The 19,688-nt window shown below is 42.0% G+C and overlaps 1 protein-coding gene across 2 annotated transcripts in view; it reads right to left on the reverse strand.

The window, feature by feature from the left end:
- The window catches only part of DNTT (DNA nucleotidylexotransferase), a 36,251-nt gene extending 33,859 nt beyond the window's left edge, over positions 1 to 2,392 (reverse strand). For both annotated transcript variants that reach the window (XM_032135603.2, XM_032135596.2), the window contains exon 1: positions 2,126 to 2,392. In XM_032135603.2, the coding sequence (XP_031991494.1) occupies positions 2,126 to 2,328 (203 nt within the window). In that variant the 5' untranslated portion in view covers positions 2,329 to 2,392. The remainder of the gene's footprint in view (positions 1 to 2,125) is intronic.
- Between the last annotated feature and the right edge of the window lie 17,296 nt (positions 2,393 to 19,688).

Here is a 19,688-nt window from a genome sequence, read left to right on the forward strand (position 1 = left end):
TGGTTTATTTTTGCGCCATAGAGCACATTTGTATTTAATGTGTCTTCTGAGCTACCAGCCTGGGAACTTTGCCATCATCACATGCACAGCAGCAGTTTGCTCACCATGCACCAGTTAGCTTCCTCTGCCGCCTGACCACCTGGGCTTGGTCCCTGGCAGCAGGCATCTGGGGCATGTAGCTGCCTCTTCAGCTGTCCTGCCAACAGAAGAAACTTACCTCCCATCATCTCCCTGAGTGCCTGCCTCAGCCACCATGTATGTATTCATTGCTGGTCCTTGCTGGAAGCTTGGACGTTTCAATGGAGAGCTTTCCAGTTAGTGGTGCTTCTGGTTCTTTCCTTCCTGCCTAACCCTTGCCAAATTTCTTTACCATGAAAAGCAGTTCCATATTTGCTAAGGCTTTTAATTTCTTTTTTAAAAATCTATTTTTGGCCAGACATGGTGGCTCATGCCTGTAATCCCAGCACTTTGGGAGGCCAAGGGGGGGCAGATCACAAAGTCAGGAGATAGAGACCATCCTGATCAACATAGTGAAACCCCGTCTCTACTAAAAACACAAAAATTAGCCGGTTGTGGTGGCACGTGCCTCTAGTCCCAGCTACGCGGGAGGCTAAGGTAGGAGAATCACTTGCACCCAGGAGGTGGAGGTTGCAGTGAGCCGAGATTGTGCCACTGCACTCTAGCCTGGGCAACAGAGCAAGACTCTGTCTCAAAAAAAAAAAACAAATCTATTTTTTTTGGCTTCTTTACCTATATAATCTTCCTGTCTTCTCCAACTCTAGCCTTCTATGTAAGTCTGTAAGATTAGACAGGCTTAACAGTTAGATGAAATCTAGGATTTTCTTGGAAAGGATGTTAGAAAATGAGATTCAGAGTGGCTGTAGGTGGTTACAAAGAGGCAGCAAGAGAGAAAAGGAGGCCTTGCAAAGAGAAATCAGGTGGAAGAAAGGCCATAGGAAACTCAGGAATTTCTGAATGGGGCATTTTAGCAAAAAATGAATGAAAAGCCAACGTCGTATGAATCATGGTGTTGTGAACATTAACATATCTGAAAATTGACTTTTGAAATATGTCTCCTCAACACTTGGAAGCTGACATTTTCTTCTGCATGACATGCTTGTCAGTTTTATTTTCAAATATCAAAGACTATTTTTACAATCAAAATGTCTTTTCACGTAACATTTTTGTAGTGTTGCCTGAAAATTTGTGGTCAATTTATTCCTTGCACAGTCAAAGCAGTCAATTGCATAAATGGTTACTCCTTCATTGCAAGCCCCTTAACAGTTTAATCCAGAACCATCACTTATGTCAAGGTTCTAATACCATTTGTTTCTGGATTTTGTTTGTTTTCTCTCCATCTGTTTGAGACCAGTGAAGAGCTTATATAGCAGTTAGAAAAACAACAAGAATAATTGCTGTTCAAGGTGAGTGGATTAGTGAGTGAACCAATCTAGGTGGTCCAAATGCTTCTATTGCCTCGTTGCCTGGGCTCTGATTACATCTCACTCAGCGTGATGTCTGTCACCCCTGGACAGAGCTGTCTTAACAGTGAATAATACATCTTTACCTAGCATCTCTCTTTCTAAGAACCCCACTAGGACCACTCTTTGGAAAAATGTGATCAAGGCCACATCTGGGTGCCTGTGGTAAGCTGGCTAGTCATCCTAGCCCACCACAGATGCTAGTTGCCTTAGCACGCCCAGATGTATAGGTAAGAACCAAGCAACCAAATCATGCTTTCTGCATCAAAGTAGCCAAAACTTTTTTATTGAACTCAGTGATACTTTGTTCAATTTGGTCAAGAATAGAATTGAGTGGTTCAGCATTAAATTTTCCAGTTAGTGTTCTGCTTATCATCCCTAAATAACGCATCTTATCGGAGTGAGAAGCAAAAAACAAAAAATTTATCCCATCTTTTGGTGTCAACTAGTTTCAATATAATTGTATTCAGTCCCCACTTATCTCATTTTCCTTAACTAGTTGTTCTTTGATTTCAAATCGGCTGTTCTCCCAGTGGGAAGATCACCTCTTCCTCACCTGGAAGAAAACACAGGTTCCTTGGGTTCCCAAGAAGCTGTTCACAAAGCCCCTGCTTATTTACAAAGCGAGATCGATGCTGTCCTACCTGAGCTCATTTTCAACCCTGAACCCTTTCCTGCGGGCCAGCTCCATGAGGAACGCTCTGCGGGTGGTTCCCATTTTCTTCTCCAAAATGAAGACGACCAAATCTTGAAATTTGATATCTTGAGGAGAGGAGGCCATCAAGGCACCCGTCTGCCGGGGTCTCTTCTTCCGAGGGCTCAAGTGGGACGCTTGTGGTGGATCCATGGGAAGAGGCTGCTGCTGCCTCTGGCTGGCCCAGCAGGTGGTGTCTCCAGAAGGGAGGGAGACTGCCACCCTTCTACACGAAGGGTTTTGATGTCATCTCACCGCCAGACTCTGAAGCCAGGGCAGGGCTTCATGGGTGCTGCTCTGGCAACAGCTTCCTGCCAAAGTATGATGGGGAATTTTTATCTCTGTTCAGTTCCTTTGTCCAATATGGAGATCATAATGAAGATAGTCAATTAACTTTTGTTTTCATACACACAATCTCATTAGCTCTTCAGAGTAACCTTGTGAGGAAGGTAGGGAAGCATCATTGTTTGCATGTTATTTATTTCTAAATGTACTGAGGCCCCTCTGTGGTCTTTATTTGTTGATGCCTTTTAAACCTCCCAACTCACTTGCATTCTCCTCCTTTTGTAGACAATCATTACACTGTACTGGATGTCTGTAATTTGCATGGGTATTACATTCTGCTTGTGGTTGTTTTGATTTTACATAAATGGCATTGTTACATTTCTCATTCTGCCAATCACCTTTTTATTTCACTTTGAACTATGTTTTACAGGTCCGTATTCTAATTGCTCTGTTGCTTCTAACTGCTCCGTAGTATTTCATGGTGGGTATTACCACCTGTTCACTTACATAGGTACATTTTATAAACAAGAGAACCAAGGCTCACTTATTCAAGATCACAGAATAAGGGGCCAAGCCAGATCTTGAATTTAGTTCTTTGGATTCCAAATGCTGTATACATATATTAGTTTTTTAAGTGGATTAAAGTTGTCCAGAGAGTAGTCTGTAATAAAACCTAAAATAGATCTTCTTCAGTGGGATGGTATGACTTTTAGATAAGAATCACTACCATAAGGAGACATTTTCATAACTTTATGTGCAAAATTAAATTTGTCTTTCATTAATACGCTCTATAGATCTCATTTCCTGAGCAGCTACTACATGGCCAAGGCAAGCACCTACCAGCCCTAGCTGACAGGATCCTCACAATACCACAATCAGGTGGTCCTACCTTTCTCATTTGGCTAAACAATTTGCCCAAGGTCACAGAGCTACTGAATTTTCACAAATGAGAAATGATTGAGCTAGGATTTGGACTCAGATTTGTCTGATTTTAAAAGACATACTCTTAACCACCAAGGAGCCTTCCTCTGTATTGTCTTCTCCAATAACTAATCTGAGCTCTGCTTACCTTTTGTCCTTTTTTTTTTTTGAGACAGAGTTTTGCTCTTGTTGCCCAGGCTAGAGTGCAGTGACACAATTTCAGCTCACTGCAACCTCCGCCTCCTGGGTTCAAGCGATCCTCCTACCTCAGCCTGCTGAATAGCTGGGATTACAGGCGCATGCCACCACGCCTGGCTAATTTTTGTATTTTTAGTAGAGATGGGGTTTCACCATGTTGGTCAGGCTGGTCTCGAACTCCTGACCTCAGGTGACTGGCCCACCTCGGCCTCCCAAAGTGCTGGGATTACAGGTGTGAGCCACCATGCCTGGCCAACTGTGCCATATTATTTGAGGCTTTTGCTATCTCCAAAAGCACGCGGGCACCTCACCACCATATTAGGGGAAGAGTGATGTGACAGCTGCCTTAAGGCATGGGCAAAGCACTCTGTGTTGCTCAAGAAAGCAAAATCAGAAATCTTCAGATGGAAATTGTAGAGTAATAGATTCCAGTTCTCTGCAAGTAAGAATCGTTTAGTAACTCAGCTGTCTAAAAATATACAGAGAGCAGCTTTATACAGTTGTATGTTACAAGTCATGAAAAGTATTCAACAGATGCTGGATAACTGTTTATTGAGCTGTAACAGAAGGGAATTCAGACATCTGGTAAGGGCCTATAATGCAGCTCTGAAATTCCCGGATGCTGTGACTGTTTGCTAGAGATCAACTGGGAGATGAAAGTTCATTTTGACAATCACTATTAGGTATTTGGTTACTGAAGAGCTGAATGCTTCATGTTAGAATGCAGTCTTAGCTACCAAATGGTGCTGCAGCAGGGAGTAAGTAAATGATTCTAGCAAGAGTCTGGGATTGTTGTGTTCATTCCCAAGGTATAGCCACCTAATGGTAAAGGCACGCCACCTAAGCAGTAAAGAGAATGGGGAGGTAGTACTGAGATGTGGGTAACAGCTCAGGCTTCATCAGGCTGCCCATAAAAATTCTGTCTCTATTGCTTTGAAGCTTCAAAGCAAGTTGCTTAACTTCTTTAAGCCTCAGCTTTACCTCATCTGTAAAATGAGGACTGAGATAGCCCACATAACCTGCTGGGCGGAGTGCTTGACACAAAGGCAGCACTCAATAAATGTCAGTTAGTAGTAATTTATGTTTTGTTTTTAGAGACATTCCAGTTCAATCTGAAATCGGATATATATGTTTTGTAAAACTACTAAATCATCAAAATATCATATTAACCAATGTCATATTTAATTTGCTTTGAGTCACTGGTATTGAGAAGATTATCAACAAAAATTTCAAATGTACTGATGCCTGTCTGGTTATCAGGCTATCATCTCTCAGCTGCAAATCTACCTTTTTTTCTGGTGGATTCCATGAGGTTGAGGCCAGGACTGAGCAAATTCTCTTTCTCATTTGCCGGCTGACTTTATGTCAGGCTCTGCCAATGGTGAAACCAGAGGGAGACCGAAAGGCTGGATAAGAGGAAAGAGGTGACCTTTTTTGTTTGCTTGCTGCTACAAAGGTCAGGGTCTTCGCAGTAATGGTTCTCTACTGAGACAGCAGTGGTTGGTTCCAGTCTTTAGCTTTTTTCTTTTTATTTTCTGCACAACCAGACCTAGCCTTACTGTACCCTTCAGAGGTATGAATACCAGTTAGGTGACATCTCCTCAAAGATCTGAGTCCCAGCTCTGCAGAGGTTTCCCTATGAACTTCTATGGCACCAGGGGCAACAGGCAGCACTTCCTTGTTAAAGATCTGTGTTCCAGCTCCATGGGAGCCCTGCTCCAAACTTCCAGTTTTCAACAATTCCAGCTCCATCTCTTTGTTGCTCCAGCCCAGTGGTGTAGTGTGCTTCTTGCAGTTTCTTTCTCTGAGTTACCTCAATGTCCTCTTTTTGCTTTTTCAGCCATTAATGTCTGTTAAACCAGTCCCCTGTGGTGAAGGGAGGTGTGAAATAAGGTCTGAGAGCACAGATGTCTCATTGCCTTTTCAGGAACTAAATTAAATCATGCTCATGAAGTGCCTTGAAAATAATACAACACTATACAGAGTTCTCTTATCCTCTTTGGTATTGCTGCCAATAGCAGGAATTGATTTCTTCTTACTATACTATAATTTTCTGAAGCTCTTTGCATCAGATGTTGAGCACTCTCCTTGATCTACTAGATTGGTCAATAATCTCCAAATCTCAGTGTCTTAACAAAAGTTTATTTGTTTATGCTACTTGGTGGAGAATTCTGCTCCATTTAAGACTCTTCAATATGAGCAAGTAGAATACAGGTGTTAGGAGCCAGACTACCTGAATTCAAAACCCAACCTTTCTTTGCTTCATTTCCCTTATCTCTGCAATGGAGGTTAGAATGATTTCTATCTTACAGGTGGCTATGAGGACTAAAGCACTTCAAAGACCACTGGCATGCAAGTTCCAAGAACTGTCCATTGCTATTGTAATAGTGCGGGTTTCTCCTTGTTCCCCCTTCCCTTCCCTGTGTTCCCATATACTTTGTAGGTAATCCTGTCACAGTCCTTCCCAATGGTCTTTTGCTTTCCCTAGACTCTTCCAAAAGTGGTGCCAGCCTGCTTAGAAACAGCTGACACAGGAGGATCACTTGAGCCCAGAAGGTCGAGGCTGCAGAGAGCCCTGTCCATGCCACTGCTCTCCAGCCTGGGTAACAGAGTGAGACCCTGTCTCCAAAAAGGAAACAAAACAAGACAAAAGAAAAAAAAAAAAAAAAACAGACCCAAGACTAATGAGACCAGAGGGGTGTCCTGCAATGATTCATGAGAACACTGGTCCCATGAAGTGTTCCAGGCAAAACAAAAATTCTGTAGTGAATTAAGTGTAGGGAAACCAGAGAAACTCTATACAATGTGTGTTAGAACATTAAAGGTTTGTAATAAACTGTGTTCACCCACTGTATTCTCAACATGCTTGCCTTTTCTTTGTTTGTTTTGTAGAACACCTACAGCACCCTTTTGAATGCAACTGGAAGTATTGGTGCCTCAGGAGCTACACAAGCCTGAACCACCTGCTACTTACCAGATGTATGAGCCCGGGCCATTCCCTTACCCCATGGGGGGTTCACAGCTTCCAACATGTAAAATAGCAGTCATAGCGCCAACTTCTTCACATTATAAGTGATGAATAAGATAGCATGACAACTGCCTGCCTGGTCCACATAGGAGCTGGGCCACTGTTCTGTCCTCCCCTTCATGCTGCCACTCCCATGATGCTGGCAGATGTGACCAATGCTCCTGCCTGTTCAGGTGATGATGGCTATGAGGAAACAAAGAACACAGCTGCTCACTGGCTTCCATACTGATGCTCCCAGGCAGCCTCTTCTCCCCTTTGTTCGGGATTGTTTTTAAATTTTTTCCATTTTGGGTAATATTTAGTCTCCACATGATCATTCTTAGAGATCTTTATTGAGTACAAGTGTATGGGGCAGGAAACAATGGGGAGGATTTCAGGTTTTCCATGGTTCAGTGGAGAAGCAGGCCTCTTCCCATCAGCAAACATTATTTTCATCCTTAGGAGTCCTGTTGTTATTCTCTGTGCACACTGGAGGAAGTCAGTTTGGGAGAGAAAACTTCTGTTTCCGGCACTTTTATTTTCTTTTATTTCAAATATCTTGTATCATCTCTTCATTTCAAGGTGTAGATCTGGGACCTGTGCCATCCTCAAATGTGCGGGCAGGGTTTTGTTTTGTTTTGGTTTTTCACCGAGCACCAGCTTCCTCTGTTGCCTGAACAGCTGTGTTTGGTTGGTTCTTGGCAGCAAGTGTCTTCTGGAGCTTAGAACTGCCTTGCCAGGAACATGTGTAGAGTGTCTTGAATGAAAAATAAACCTTGGAAAATTTGTTTTATTGTCATTAAGAAGCATTTGATGGCTATATACGTTGGGTGCCTAACAAGTACAAGAAATTCTATGTTTTAGTTATAACAGGGGTTCACCTTCATCTACAACGTGAGAAGTGATAGAACAATGGAATTGATGGACAACAGCAGCTTATTTGTGACTTCTAGTCTTTATTCCAAAATGTTTATTAAACTTAGCTGTATACAAAATTATGGGTGAGAGCAGGAATATCAGCCATGGAGGGGAGAAAGTACAGGGATTTGCCTCAAGGACAAATTTGAATAGGAGAGTTGGGATTTTATCTGCAAAGAGTTAGGAGCTGCTGTAGGTGTTTAAGCAAACACAGAAAGTGATCAAAATGGTGCCTTAGGGAAATTAATCAGGCAATAATGAATGGGGTGAATTGAAGAGGGAGAAAGAAGGGAAGGAATCAGGAGACAATTATAATAAGATGTGACTTGGGGCCCCTGGAGAGAATGAGAACAGAGCCTGGGTGAGATGATAGACATTGTGCTGTGGATCAGTGGTTGGGGCCATGGGTCCTGGGTATCCGGGGGTAAAATCCTCCAGTCCTGCCAATACCCCATAACTTCCAAATCTCTATCTCTAGCCCATTTCTCTCTCTTGAGCACCAGGCCCATTTACATTCCACTGAAAAATATTCAAAATGCCTGAAACAGAACTACTCATCATCACTCCCCAAACTGCCCCTTCACTTCTGTCACCAGATCCTTTTAATTCTTTTTCTTGACCGATTATGCCGCTAAGGTAAGCAGTTAAACACATCTTTCTCTCCTGCGGCTTATGAACTGACTGCAAAACAAGCAGGGGTCAGTTGGCAGTGGGGTGCATGTGAATGTTTAGCAGCCGGCTCGCAGAGTTCCAGAACATTTAGCCATGGGTTCTTGTGAGCTGGCATGAGCTGACTCCAGCACACCACTGTGACCAGAGTCACAAGATCAGCTTTATTAATGGTAAACTGGAGAATCTGGCTTGATGCTTTAGCTCCAATCTTCCAGACATGTATTACTGAATTGAGAAGTTTATGATACAAAAATACTATCATGACATACTGGTAATAATAGTCATCTCTAAAGACGTTAGGCTTTGTGAAATGCTTTACCATTTATCCTCACCTTCCTCAGAAGACCCTGGAGGATGTTTAACTTGCCCCGTTACACTCATCTGCTGGAGGAATTCAGAGGAGGGCGGGAAAGGGCGGCAGGAACGGCACTCACGGGGGAGGGAGCCTGTCAAGGGCCAGGAGGGCTAGAAGGATTTGAGCAGATGGTGGAAACCGAGAGAAGCTAGGTTTGGAGAAGACCTCGGAGACCACCCAGAGCCTGAGCTGGCACTGAGAAGTCATGGGAGCTTCTAAGCAGGACAGTGGTAGGCCCGAGGCAGGGCCACAGAGGGGCAGCCCTGCAGTGATGTGTATGTACCATGGTCCAAAATGGGACGCCTTGAAGGTGCAGAGAGCTGAAACTGCTACTCCAGCTGGGTCACTATTGCAAATGGCCAGAAGAGAATCATGGAAGCCTCAGCTGGGACCATTCATTCATTCAACGCATATTGACTGTGCGCCTACTATGTGCCAGGCACTTCTAGGCATTAGTAATACAGAGTGAATAAAACAACCCCTGCCTCATGGGACTTACATACTTGTCTGTTACTAGAAGGAAACAGACAATAAATAAAATTATTCAAGAATCTCAAGCAGGCCAGATGGTGATAAACGCTGTAGAGAGAAATAAAGGGGACAGGGCATGCCATGACAGGGTTGGGTGGCAGTCTAAGATTATCCAATTAGGCTTTATTGAGGAGGTGACATTTTAGCAAAGATCTGAAAGAAACTAATGATGGTAGCTATGGAAACAGGCATAAATGTGCCAGACCAAGGAGGCACATCATAAAGAAATCATTGTAAAAGGAGAGAGGATGGGTACTTCAAAAATCTCAGAAATCACACCTAAAGAACTTATCCATTTAACCAAACACCACTTGTTCCCCAAAAACTACTGGAAAAAAAAAAAGTCTACCTTAAAAAAAAAATTGAGGCCAGGCTCATGCCTGTAATCCCAGCATTTTGGGAGGTTGAGGTAGGAGGATCATTTGAGATCAAGAGTTCGTGACCAACCTGGGCAACAAAACAGGACCCCATCTCTACAAAACCAAAGTAAAAAAATTAGTTGAGTGTGGTGGTGCATGCCTGTCTTCCCAGCTACTCAGAAGGCTGAGGCAGGAGGATTGCTTGAACCCAGGAGGTTGAGGCTGTAGTGAGCCATGACTGTGCCACTGCACTCCAGCCTGGGCAACAGAGCCAGATCCTATTTCATAAATAAATAAATAAAGACAGAGACAGACAGAATCTCACAATTATTTAGGCAGTGAATTGGAAAACAATAGTTTTGGGTTATAAAACCAAAATTGCAAAATAGAATTAAACCAAACCTGAAATGTGTTTGACCTTTATGGTTTGAAAGGAATCAGTTAAATATTTCAGCTATTCTTTACTGGATCTTATGGAGGACATTTTATGCTATAGTAGTATTTGTAGTGTTTATAACACTAGGGGATTGAGATGGTCTTATCAGAGTGAAATGAATAGCAAATAGAGACTGATCATAACAATATGCTTTAGATTCCCCAGTTACTCCCAGTGCCTTAGTAATGTACTTTTTTTCCCCTCGTGCTATAAACATTTATCCTTGGCCCAGGCATGGTAGCTCACAGCTGTAATCCCAGCACTTTGGGAGGCCGAGGCAGGAGGATCAACTGAGGTCAGGAGTTTGAGACCAGCCTGGCCAACATGGTGAAACCCTGTCTCTATTAAAAATACAAAAATAAGCTGAGCATGGTGGCACACACCTGTAATCTCAGCTACTCAGAAGGCTGAGGCAGGAGAATCACTTGAACCCAGGAGGCAGAGGTTTCACTGAGCCGAGATCGCACTGCAGTACTCCAGTCTGAGCAACAGAGCAAGACTCCGTCTCAAAGAACAAAAAACAAAACAACAACAACAAAAAACCACATTTATCCTTAAGGTCACAGATCTCCCACTGTAGTGGATGCTGTGGTGAGCTGCCCAGAGACCCCTTCAGGATGGAGTCACCATTCCTTCTGCCACCGACAATGGCAGAGCTGATGGCTCACTGACAAAGAGAGACATCTGCCTAAGGACAGGCCCCACCACTTATTGGTCAATGATTGGGGGAAGGTTACAAAGGCCAGGTCATCTCATTTCAAGGGGTGACAACTCTGAAGGGCCAGCCTAACTCTAGAGCATCTTATTAGATTGGCTGAAATCTATACTATAATCAAATCGTGGTTCAATTCTTTTTCTGCCCAATCTACTCCTTCATGCCCCCATAGATGATGATCCCAAGGGCATCCCCAATAGACTTCTCCACACAAACTCCTATCTCAGGGCCGCTTCCTGGGAACTCACCCTAATTACACATGGTTGATGCTTACCCTATTTTAATTGCCTTCTGCCCCTGACCACCTTCCTTTATGTAGACAAGTATGGCTCGTCTTCCCATTCAGAGTGTAACCTTCTTTGTATGCCTTCTAGGGCTTAGCACGTGTCTTTGTACATAGATGACCGGCCCGAAGTGTAGGCTGTGAACGGCATTCCTCTTCCATCCAGAGAGACCAGTGAGAATTCTGTCAATGACACACCCCTAATGCTTAGAAGGGGAGAGCTCAGGCCCACAAGTATTTGTGCCAAACCATTTATCTAACGCTGGTTTTGCTGGGGATGCAGCCAAAACTCTCTCTTATTCTTTGCCAGGAAGTGAAAGTCTTTCATCACCACCTGGGAGGAAAAAGGGGTTCAACGGCCCAGCAGAAACAATGTCACATCCTGAATTTGGTACCAAACTCAGCTCTCAATGTAACGAATTTGAGATTTATTTTAAACCTGTGTTTCTCAGAGAGAATAATTTGATGGGGGTAGGGGGATGTGGGGACTCACTTTCAACATAGTAATCTGTTTTTATAAAGCTCTGTGAGTAATTGTTCACTTTTTAAAAATAACAAAATCTCATATTCAATATTTTTAAATTGTGGAGGTAATAGTTTATAATTAGGTGCTAAATGGTGTGATTATATTTAACCAAAATGTTTTAACTTGGTAAAAAAGGGCCTAGCTCCTTTCCAAAGCTTCTGAGAGAGCAAGTTACTTATTCACAGAGGAAGTAAACCTATGTACTACTAGTAAATCTCAGTTCTATTAGAAAGGGCAGAAGAGTGTCCAACAGAAAGAACTTCTACTGGAGGAAGAGGTTTGCCTTAGACAACTTAGGAGGAGGGCACAGGGAGAGAAGGGGAAGAGTGCCAGGAAAATCCAAGAGGAGGCTGGCAGCTCTTAGAGGAAAACTAGGTGAATTCCACACATTGGAGTCTCCTAGATCACCAGGGTGTCTTAGTCATTTCGGGATGCTATAACAAAATTACCATAGAAGTTTATTTCTCTCCATTCTAGAGTCTGGGAAATCCAACATCAAGGTGCCAGCTGATAAATTTCCTGGTGAGGGCTCTGGCTCTGCTTTGCAGATGGCCACCTTCTTGCTGTATCCTCACATGGTGGGGAAAGAGATCATCTCTCTCGTGTTTCTTCCTTTAAGGGCACTAATCCCGTTAAAGAGGGCTCCACACTCATGGCCTAATTACTCCCAAAGGCATAACTCCAAATACTCCTAATCTCACATGGGGGATTAAGGCAACAACTCGTGAATTTGTGGATGAAACAAACATTCAGTCCAGAGCAATGGATACAAAGCAAAAGCAAACAAACAAAAAACCAGTTTGCCTGTTACATGAATACATTGTTACATAAATATTTGTTCTCTATGTAGAACTTTGGTTCACAACGCTGGCTACACAATAAACTACCTGAGTTTTTTAAATATCAGTGAACAGGCTCCACTGCACACTAATAGAATCTGAATCCCAAAGGGTGGGGGTAGGGTGGAATTCATGTTTTTTACAAACTCCGTAGTTATCCTCCTGTGCCACCAACCTTGAAAAACCACTGGTTTAGAATATTTGTTGAGCATGGCTGAGATGGATAACTCCACTTGTCCTCCTTCATGTAAAGCTAAAAAGATAGAGAGGCATAGACTCCTCCCCTACTCTCTATTGATATTTGGGTTTGTTAAATGAAACAACTACTGTTAATTGGTGGGGCATTTTCCTCTATAGTCTGGACAACTCAAACTTGCACCACCAAGCCCTTGCCAGTTGGCAGAAAGCAGGGCATTGGAAGGTATTGCCTCCCCATTGAGTACCAGCTCCACTTCACCAGCCAACCCATGAGACAGTGTTCTACAATGCCACAAAGACAAATAGCCACATGCATCTCCCATGTACCCGGATACCATCTTGAAGGGAGGGGACAGAACTTTGAAAGATATTACATTTCCTGAAGTTATCAAAGCAGAGAAAACTGAATTATCTGATGGGACAGTTAAAATTATTGGATTGGACTGAAATGGCAAGATGGAACTAAGCTTTAGTTCTTTTCCCACATCCCAGCAAGAAGAAAGTAAATCAGCTCTTCTATAGACAAAATAACAAAGCTCACATTTTCTCTGTATACATAAGGAAAGGTAAGGGATTTTGGACCTGAAACATGAGTTTATGAATATACACATGCATACATCCATTTGCATGTGCATATGTGGATATGCACATCCATGCACTGTAGACCAAGGCAGAGAAAACTAGGACTTAGGAGTGCAGCCAACAGTGGGCCGCACCTGGCATGTTCTGGGATTCTGGTGGCAGAGAAGGAATACCGGATTCTTGGGAGCAAATCCTGACATACACGTGTGGGAAATGCTGCAAAATGAAACTCGCTGGGCGCTGTTGACAAGACAATTTTTCTGGGAACTAGTGCAGTCATTCAGTGAGCTGGCCAGACAGCAGAGTTCATTTCCGATGTTTCTATTGTCCCAGACATGGGAGTTCTACTTGTCACCATTTGGTGTCAGTATTTTCTATCCTAAAAGGCCTCTGGGTTATAAAGCAAAGGCCCTGTTGGAGAAAGTCTGGAGTATTTTACTGTGAATAAGTAACTTTATTTCAGAAGATTTTAATATTCTTTTTAGCCTTCACTGCTTTGTTTTCTGCTTTGTAATTGTTTTTCTTTGTGCAGAAAAAAGGCAGCATTCTCTTTATCTGCAAAGGCGAACATCAGAATTACACGATTCATTCATCTGACCAACAAATCTTGAAGACCAGTATCTTGTAACACAAGTCCCTCCGCCTACAGAGGTTTTCGGATTCTAGAGGGCAGCATGCTCAGGGCAGAGGCAGCTGTTGGAGGCAGCAATTCTTTAGAAAGAAAGGCTAGCCGTGGCTTTGAGCCTGGTTTTGCCACTTAGCAGCTATGTGGCTGTGGGCAATAAACTTGACCTCTCTGAGCTGCAGTCTCTTCATACATAAAACATACATAATAAACACTTTTCTTCCAATTTTATCATGAAAATTAAAGATGTTGATGGATGCCTAGGCAGAGCACAGGGAATGTTTAGGGCAGTGAAGCTACTCTGTATGACACTTATAATGGTCATTATACGTTTACCCAAACCCGTAGAGCGTACACCAAAAGCGAACCCTCCCGTGTAAACTACGGACTTTGGGTGACAATGATGTATCAGCGTAGGTTCACCGATTGTAACAAATGTACCACTCTGGTGGGGGATGTTGAGAATGGGGGAAGCTATGCATTTGTGAGGGCACAAGGTGTGTAAGATAGCTCTTTACCTTCTGCTCAATTTTGCTGTGAACCTAAAACTGCTCTAAAAAATAAGTCTGTTTTAAAAAACTGAAGGTGTTACAACGGTATGTTTGTTGCAGAACTATTCACAACAGGAAAGATATGAAATCAACCTAAGTGTTCATCAACGGATGACTGGATAAAGAAAATGTGATATATATAATACATACAATGGAGTACTACTCAGCCATGAAAAAAAGAATGAAATTATGTCTCTTGCAGCAACATGGATGGAACTGGAAGCCACTATCTTAAGTGAATAACTCAGAAACAGAAAGTCAGATACTGCGTGTTCTCACTTATAAGTGGGAGCTAAATCATGTGTACACATGGACCTAAAGAGTGGAATAATAGACATTGGAGACTTGGAAGGGTGTGGGACAGAGGGGGAGATATTATAAAATTACGGAATGAGTACAATATATACTATTCAGGTAATGGCTACACTAAAAGCCTGGGCTTTTTATAACTATGCATTATATCCATGTAACAAAACAACACTTATACCCCCTAAATCTATAGAAAAATTTAAACATTAAAAATGGAAAATGTTACTTGCATTCATAGGTACATATTAAATAGCTGTTTAATGTGTAGGTAGAGGCTGCTCTGGTTGTGTAGTCTTCCAGCTCTGGGCTGTGCCAATAGCATGGGGATTGGAGTCAAATCTAAGTTCCATCATTTACACTTGATGGCATTTTATGACAGATCATTTGCTTAAATCTTCTATATGTGCATTTAAATTTGTATAGCTATTGCCAGTCTGCAAATTGCTCTCCATTGACAACGTACCAGTTTACACTCAGATTACACACTGGAGAGGTGATGGGCCCGTTGTCTCACGCTCATCACACACGGTGTACTGTCAAACTTTGGGTTGTTTGCAAATATGAAATGTAGAAGAAGCTATCCCAGTGGAGTTTTCATTTGGTTTTTCTTCAATATGAGTGAGGTTGTGCATCTTTTCATCTATTTAAGGGCTATGAGTATTTCTATAAACCATCCTTTCTATCTTTTGCATATTTTTTATTGAGTGTGTGGTGTTTCCTTATTGATTTGTGTGATTTGCTTATATATGACAAAATTAGTCTTCTTCCTGCGTATAGGTTTCAAATACTTCCCCCAATTTGTTTTCTGACTTCTGACTTGGTTAATGGTGGTGACTTTTAAACATGCAGATCTTTTAAATGTAGTCAAATATATCAATCTTATTCTTTGTGGCTTCTCTGTTTGTGTCATACTTAGCCCTTTCCCACTCAGAGATTCTAAACCCTAAGCAGCAGCGGGTGGGATGGGGTGGAGTGGGATGGTGAGGGATGGGAATGATGTTCTCTTCTAGGTATTTTAGGGATTTATTTTCACATTTAAATCTTTAATCCACTGGAATTTTTTTTGTGTGTATCAAGTGAGGTATTGGATCCAAGTTTCTCTTCCCCCAAGTAGCTTCCTACTTGTCCTAGATTCTTTTATTAAATAATCCATATTTTCTCCACTTATTTAAAACCTAGTTAACTTTTGAAAGAATACACGAAGGTCCATGACTTCTAAATTTGGCAGCAGGAGGATGTCTAAGCTGCAGAATGTTAGACGAGGCTCTTAGCTCTTTCTGAATTGTGTCTCTTGTTATTTGGAAAAAGAAGAAATAAAAGTGCATTGATCTGAAAATTTAATTCAACAAATAGCTGTGTGGGAGAGTGGAAAGAACACAGGCTCTTAAGTTAGAAAACCTGACTTCACTTCTCATATTGACTAATTGTGGGGAAGTTATGCAACTGCTGTGTGCCTCAGCTTTCGCCTCTGTAAAAATGGACCTAATAATGGCATCTATGCCATAATATGCTGTGCAGTTAAAGTGCATTAGTGCTTTATAAACTATACAGGGCTACAGGCACATGAGTTGTTATTTGAATTTTTACAAGGTGGTACGGCATTTCCAGTTAACTTATACAACACAATTCTAGGTTTGTGAATGTTTCACCATTCTTGAAATCCTTTCAGCTTCTTTGAAGATGGTTAGCTTCTTTCTCCTTGCTGGGGAGTATTCTGGGTTTGCTATTTTTAGTTTGGTTAAATGTGTTTTCTGACAGCATCTGAGTGGCAGTGGGGGGTTGGTAGGAAAGGAAGAGGTGACTGGGAAGTTAGAATCATCCACTGGGTTTCGAGGGAGAGGGAGCTGAGGCCGCACCTGGAAGAATGATCTGGAAGAAGGTAGAAAATAGGAAACCATAGGGAGAATGAATTAGCTTATTTAGAATCTTGTATATATAATGATTACCTAGTTAAACTTTTGTTTTATAATTTACTTTATAGCAAAGTTTTGTGGACAGTACAGAACAATGGTGAGAGTCAGTTAATGCAGTGATCGAATCACAATCCCTCTTCTTATTAATAGTTATTTAACCTCTCCAAAGCCTTTTTCTCATCTGTGCCCAAGGGATTATAAAGACTGAATGAGACAACATTCATTTCTCATGCTCATGTGACTCTAGATAGGAGGTTGGAATGGGCAATTGAGAACAAAGTGTAAATTCATGATGGTGACTTGTGTTTGCCCTTGGGAGATGCAGTAGAAGCCATCTGCAATCGAGAGGTGCAACTGGAATCCGGACACTCACTCTTCCCCGTCCCATAGACAAATGCTCCTCCCCACTTCGAAGGCAACAGAAGCCTGGGAGGAAGAAGATGCCTCTAATACCCTGTCAAGTTTGCAAGAAAGGACATGGGATGATGGGAAGGAAAAGTGTCCAGATGACAAGGGGTGGGGACAATGAGTGGGGGCTTAAGGGGGAGGGGGCATCCATGGGACCAGCAGAAGGACTGGGAGAAAGTGAAAACAGATATGGGTCACTAATTGAAGAAAAATGTGACTGTAATTTAATTTGTTGGAACCAGAAAAACCTGCTCTTCAGAGTTCTCTTCTGCAAGCCTGGCCTTATCAATACATCAATCTGGTCATCCATCCATCACATGGTGGCTGCTGTCAATCATGGTTCCCTGAGCTGGAGCCCTCCACACACAGTATTACAAATGCTCCCAGCCCTGAGGGAAAGGTGGCTCTATAATTCCTTTTCTGTTGAGCACATTTTGCGTATGCTTATTAAGTTTTAAAAATTTGAAAACAAGTTACCCAAAACACCCCACGCATCAGTTGGTCCCAGTGCTGTAACGAATTACAACAATATTTTCTCTCTGTCAGTGATGGTAAGGGAATTCTCAGGAAGTGTACTAGAAACCAGCACAGGATACTTTGGCCTTTTTGATGGGGGTCACGTGATTTAATTTTCACGGTGAATTTTTGTTAATTCTATACTAGTCTAGAGAATTGTACGTGTGTCCATGTGTATGTGCTCTCATGAATAAAAACTCATCCGCAGAGCCCGCTCCATGGACCTGGACCTGTGCAGTCACAGAGGGCCCTACATTCAGAAGACTCTCGCCTTGTCTCACAATTCGAAGAAGGGGACTCACGTCTTCATTTTGCACTGGATCTCACAACATACATAGCCGGTCCTGCTCTCCATGAAATATTTGACTTTGTTCAAAAGCACAAGCAAGTTTTTATGGTTTAATTTAATTTAATTTAATTAATTAATGTATTTATTTAGAGATGAAGTTTTGCTGTGGAGTGCAGTGGCCTGATCTCGGCTCACTGCAACCTCTGCCTCCTGGGTTCAAGTGATTCTCCTGCCTCAGCCTCCTGAGTAGCTGGGATTATAGGCGCCTGCCACCAGGCCCGGCCTGTTTTTTGTATTTTTAGTAAAGATGGGGTTTCATCCTGTTGGCCAGGCTGGTCTCGAACTCCTAACCTCAGGTGATCCACCCACCTCGGCCTCCCAAAGTGCTGGGATTACAGGCGTGAGCCACCATGCCTGGCCACAAGCAAGTTTTAAAAAATTTGATAGTTATCAGTATTATTAAAATACCTAAACAACAGGTGCTGGAGAGGATGTGGAGAAATAGGAACACTTTTACACTGTTGGTGGGACTGTAAACTAGTTCAACCATTGTGGAAGTCAGTGTGGCGATTCCTCAGGGATCTCGAACTAGAAATACCATTTGACCCAGCCATCCCATTACTGGGTATATACCCAAAGGACTATAAATCATGCTGCTATAAAGACACATGCACACGTATGTTTATTGCGGCACTATTCACAATAGCAAAGAGTTGGAACCAACCCAAATGTCCAACAACGATAGACTGGATTAAGAAAATGTGGCACATATACACCATGGAATACTATGCAGCCATAAAAAATGATCAGTTCGTGTCCTTTGTAGGGACATGGATGAAACTGGAAAACATCATTCTCAGTAAACTATCTCAAGGACAAAAAACCAAACACCGCATGTTCTCACTCATAGGTGGGAATTGAACAATGAGAACTCATGGACACAGGAAAACCTGAGAGTAGAATAAAAAAAAAAAATTAGAAAAAAACAAAAAAAATACCATTCATGGATTAGAAAATCATATACCAATATACAACAGTATACACAAAGGTCATGAATCTTGAAAGAACAACAGTAAAGAAATGGTTTTGTTTTGAAAGGAAAAAAAAAAAACTATAGTTAATTTTTTTTTGTTTGGGGGTATTAATTCTCACTATATCATACCCTCTTGTTAGAGGAAGTGAGAGAGAAACGAAAAGACTGAGAACAGAAGATCAGTCAAGGGTGTAGAAAAGAAATAGAGAGGAATCAAGGAGTGGGAGATTGAAATGAATCAAGCACTAAGCCCTGTCGTCTGATGCAAAAAAGCAATTTGCATGGTCACTCCTTCTGATGGGGTCACCCTGATACTGATTTATCAGGGACACAGTTTATGTACTATCTTCACTGTGTGCTTTTAAAATTTTTGTTCATCTGGGCTTGCTTTGAAAGAGACTAGAAACCTCATTGGGGAGATCTCTTTAGGTTGCTGGACTTAAAGTAAAACCAAGCTGCGCAGGAGGCTTTCATCTCTGAACTTTCCCTATGCTTGGAGGCTTGCCTCAATCTGTAATAATAAAGTTTTAAAAATAAGTTGACCTCTTTTCTTATATTGTGCAAATATATCTTTCTCCACTAAAGTTTCAGTGTTGCTTTTCTTTTGTGGCCCCTGCCGTTTCTTTCACCTTTTCTTTTAAACAGATACACGTTCACTAAAAAAAGACTCTGTTGCTTTAAGAAGAAAGAAGTTACACCCGGTCAGTGTGAAAATGCAACACCTGGCGCCCATATTTAGAAATGTTAAAACACACACACATACATACACACACACATTAGCCTTTGGCACTGAACTGTGCAAAACATTACAGGAAGCTCATTGCTTAAGGGCAGTTGAGTTTAATCATTTATTTGTAAGTCAGTTGTTTGGTACTTAAAAGCACTTTTTCCCATAGAAGCAAAGCTATAAATGGTGCTTTGGTCCCCAGGCTCAAAAGACTGTTGGAGAAACGTCTGCCCTGGAGATGAAAATAGAAAATGATTCTGTGCTGATACAGTAATTGATCCAAAAAGAAAAGCTAACAAAGCAAGGAATGGTTGGCC

This window comes from Hylobates moloch, unplaced genomic scaffold (assembly GCF_009828535.3).
Source record: "Hylobates moloch isolate HMO894 unplaced genomic scaffold, HMol_V3 SCAFFOLD_3, whole genome shotgun sequence".
Taxonomy (NCBI): Eukaryota; Metazoa; Chordata; class Mammalia; order Primates; family Hylobatidae; genus Hylobates; species Hylobates moloch.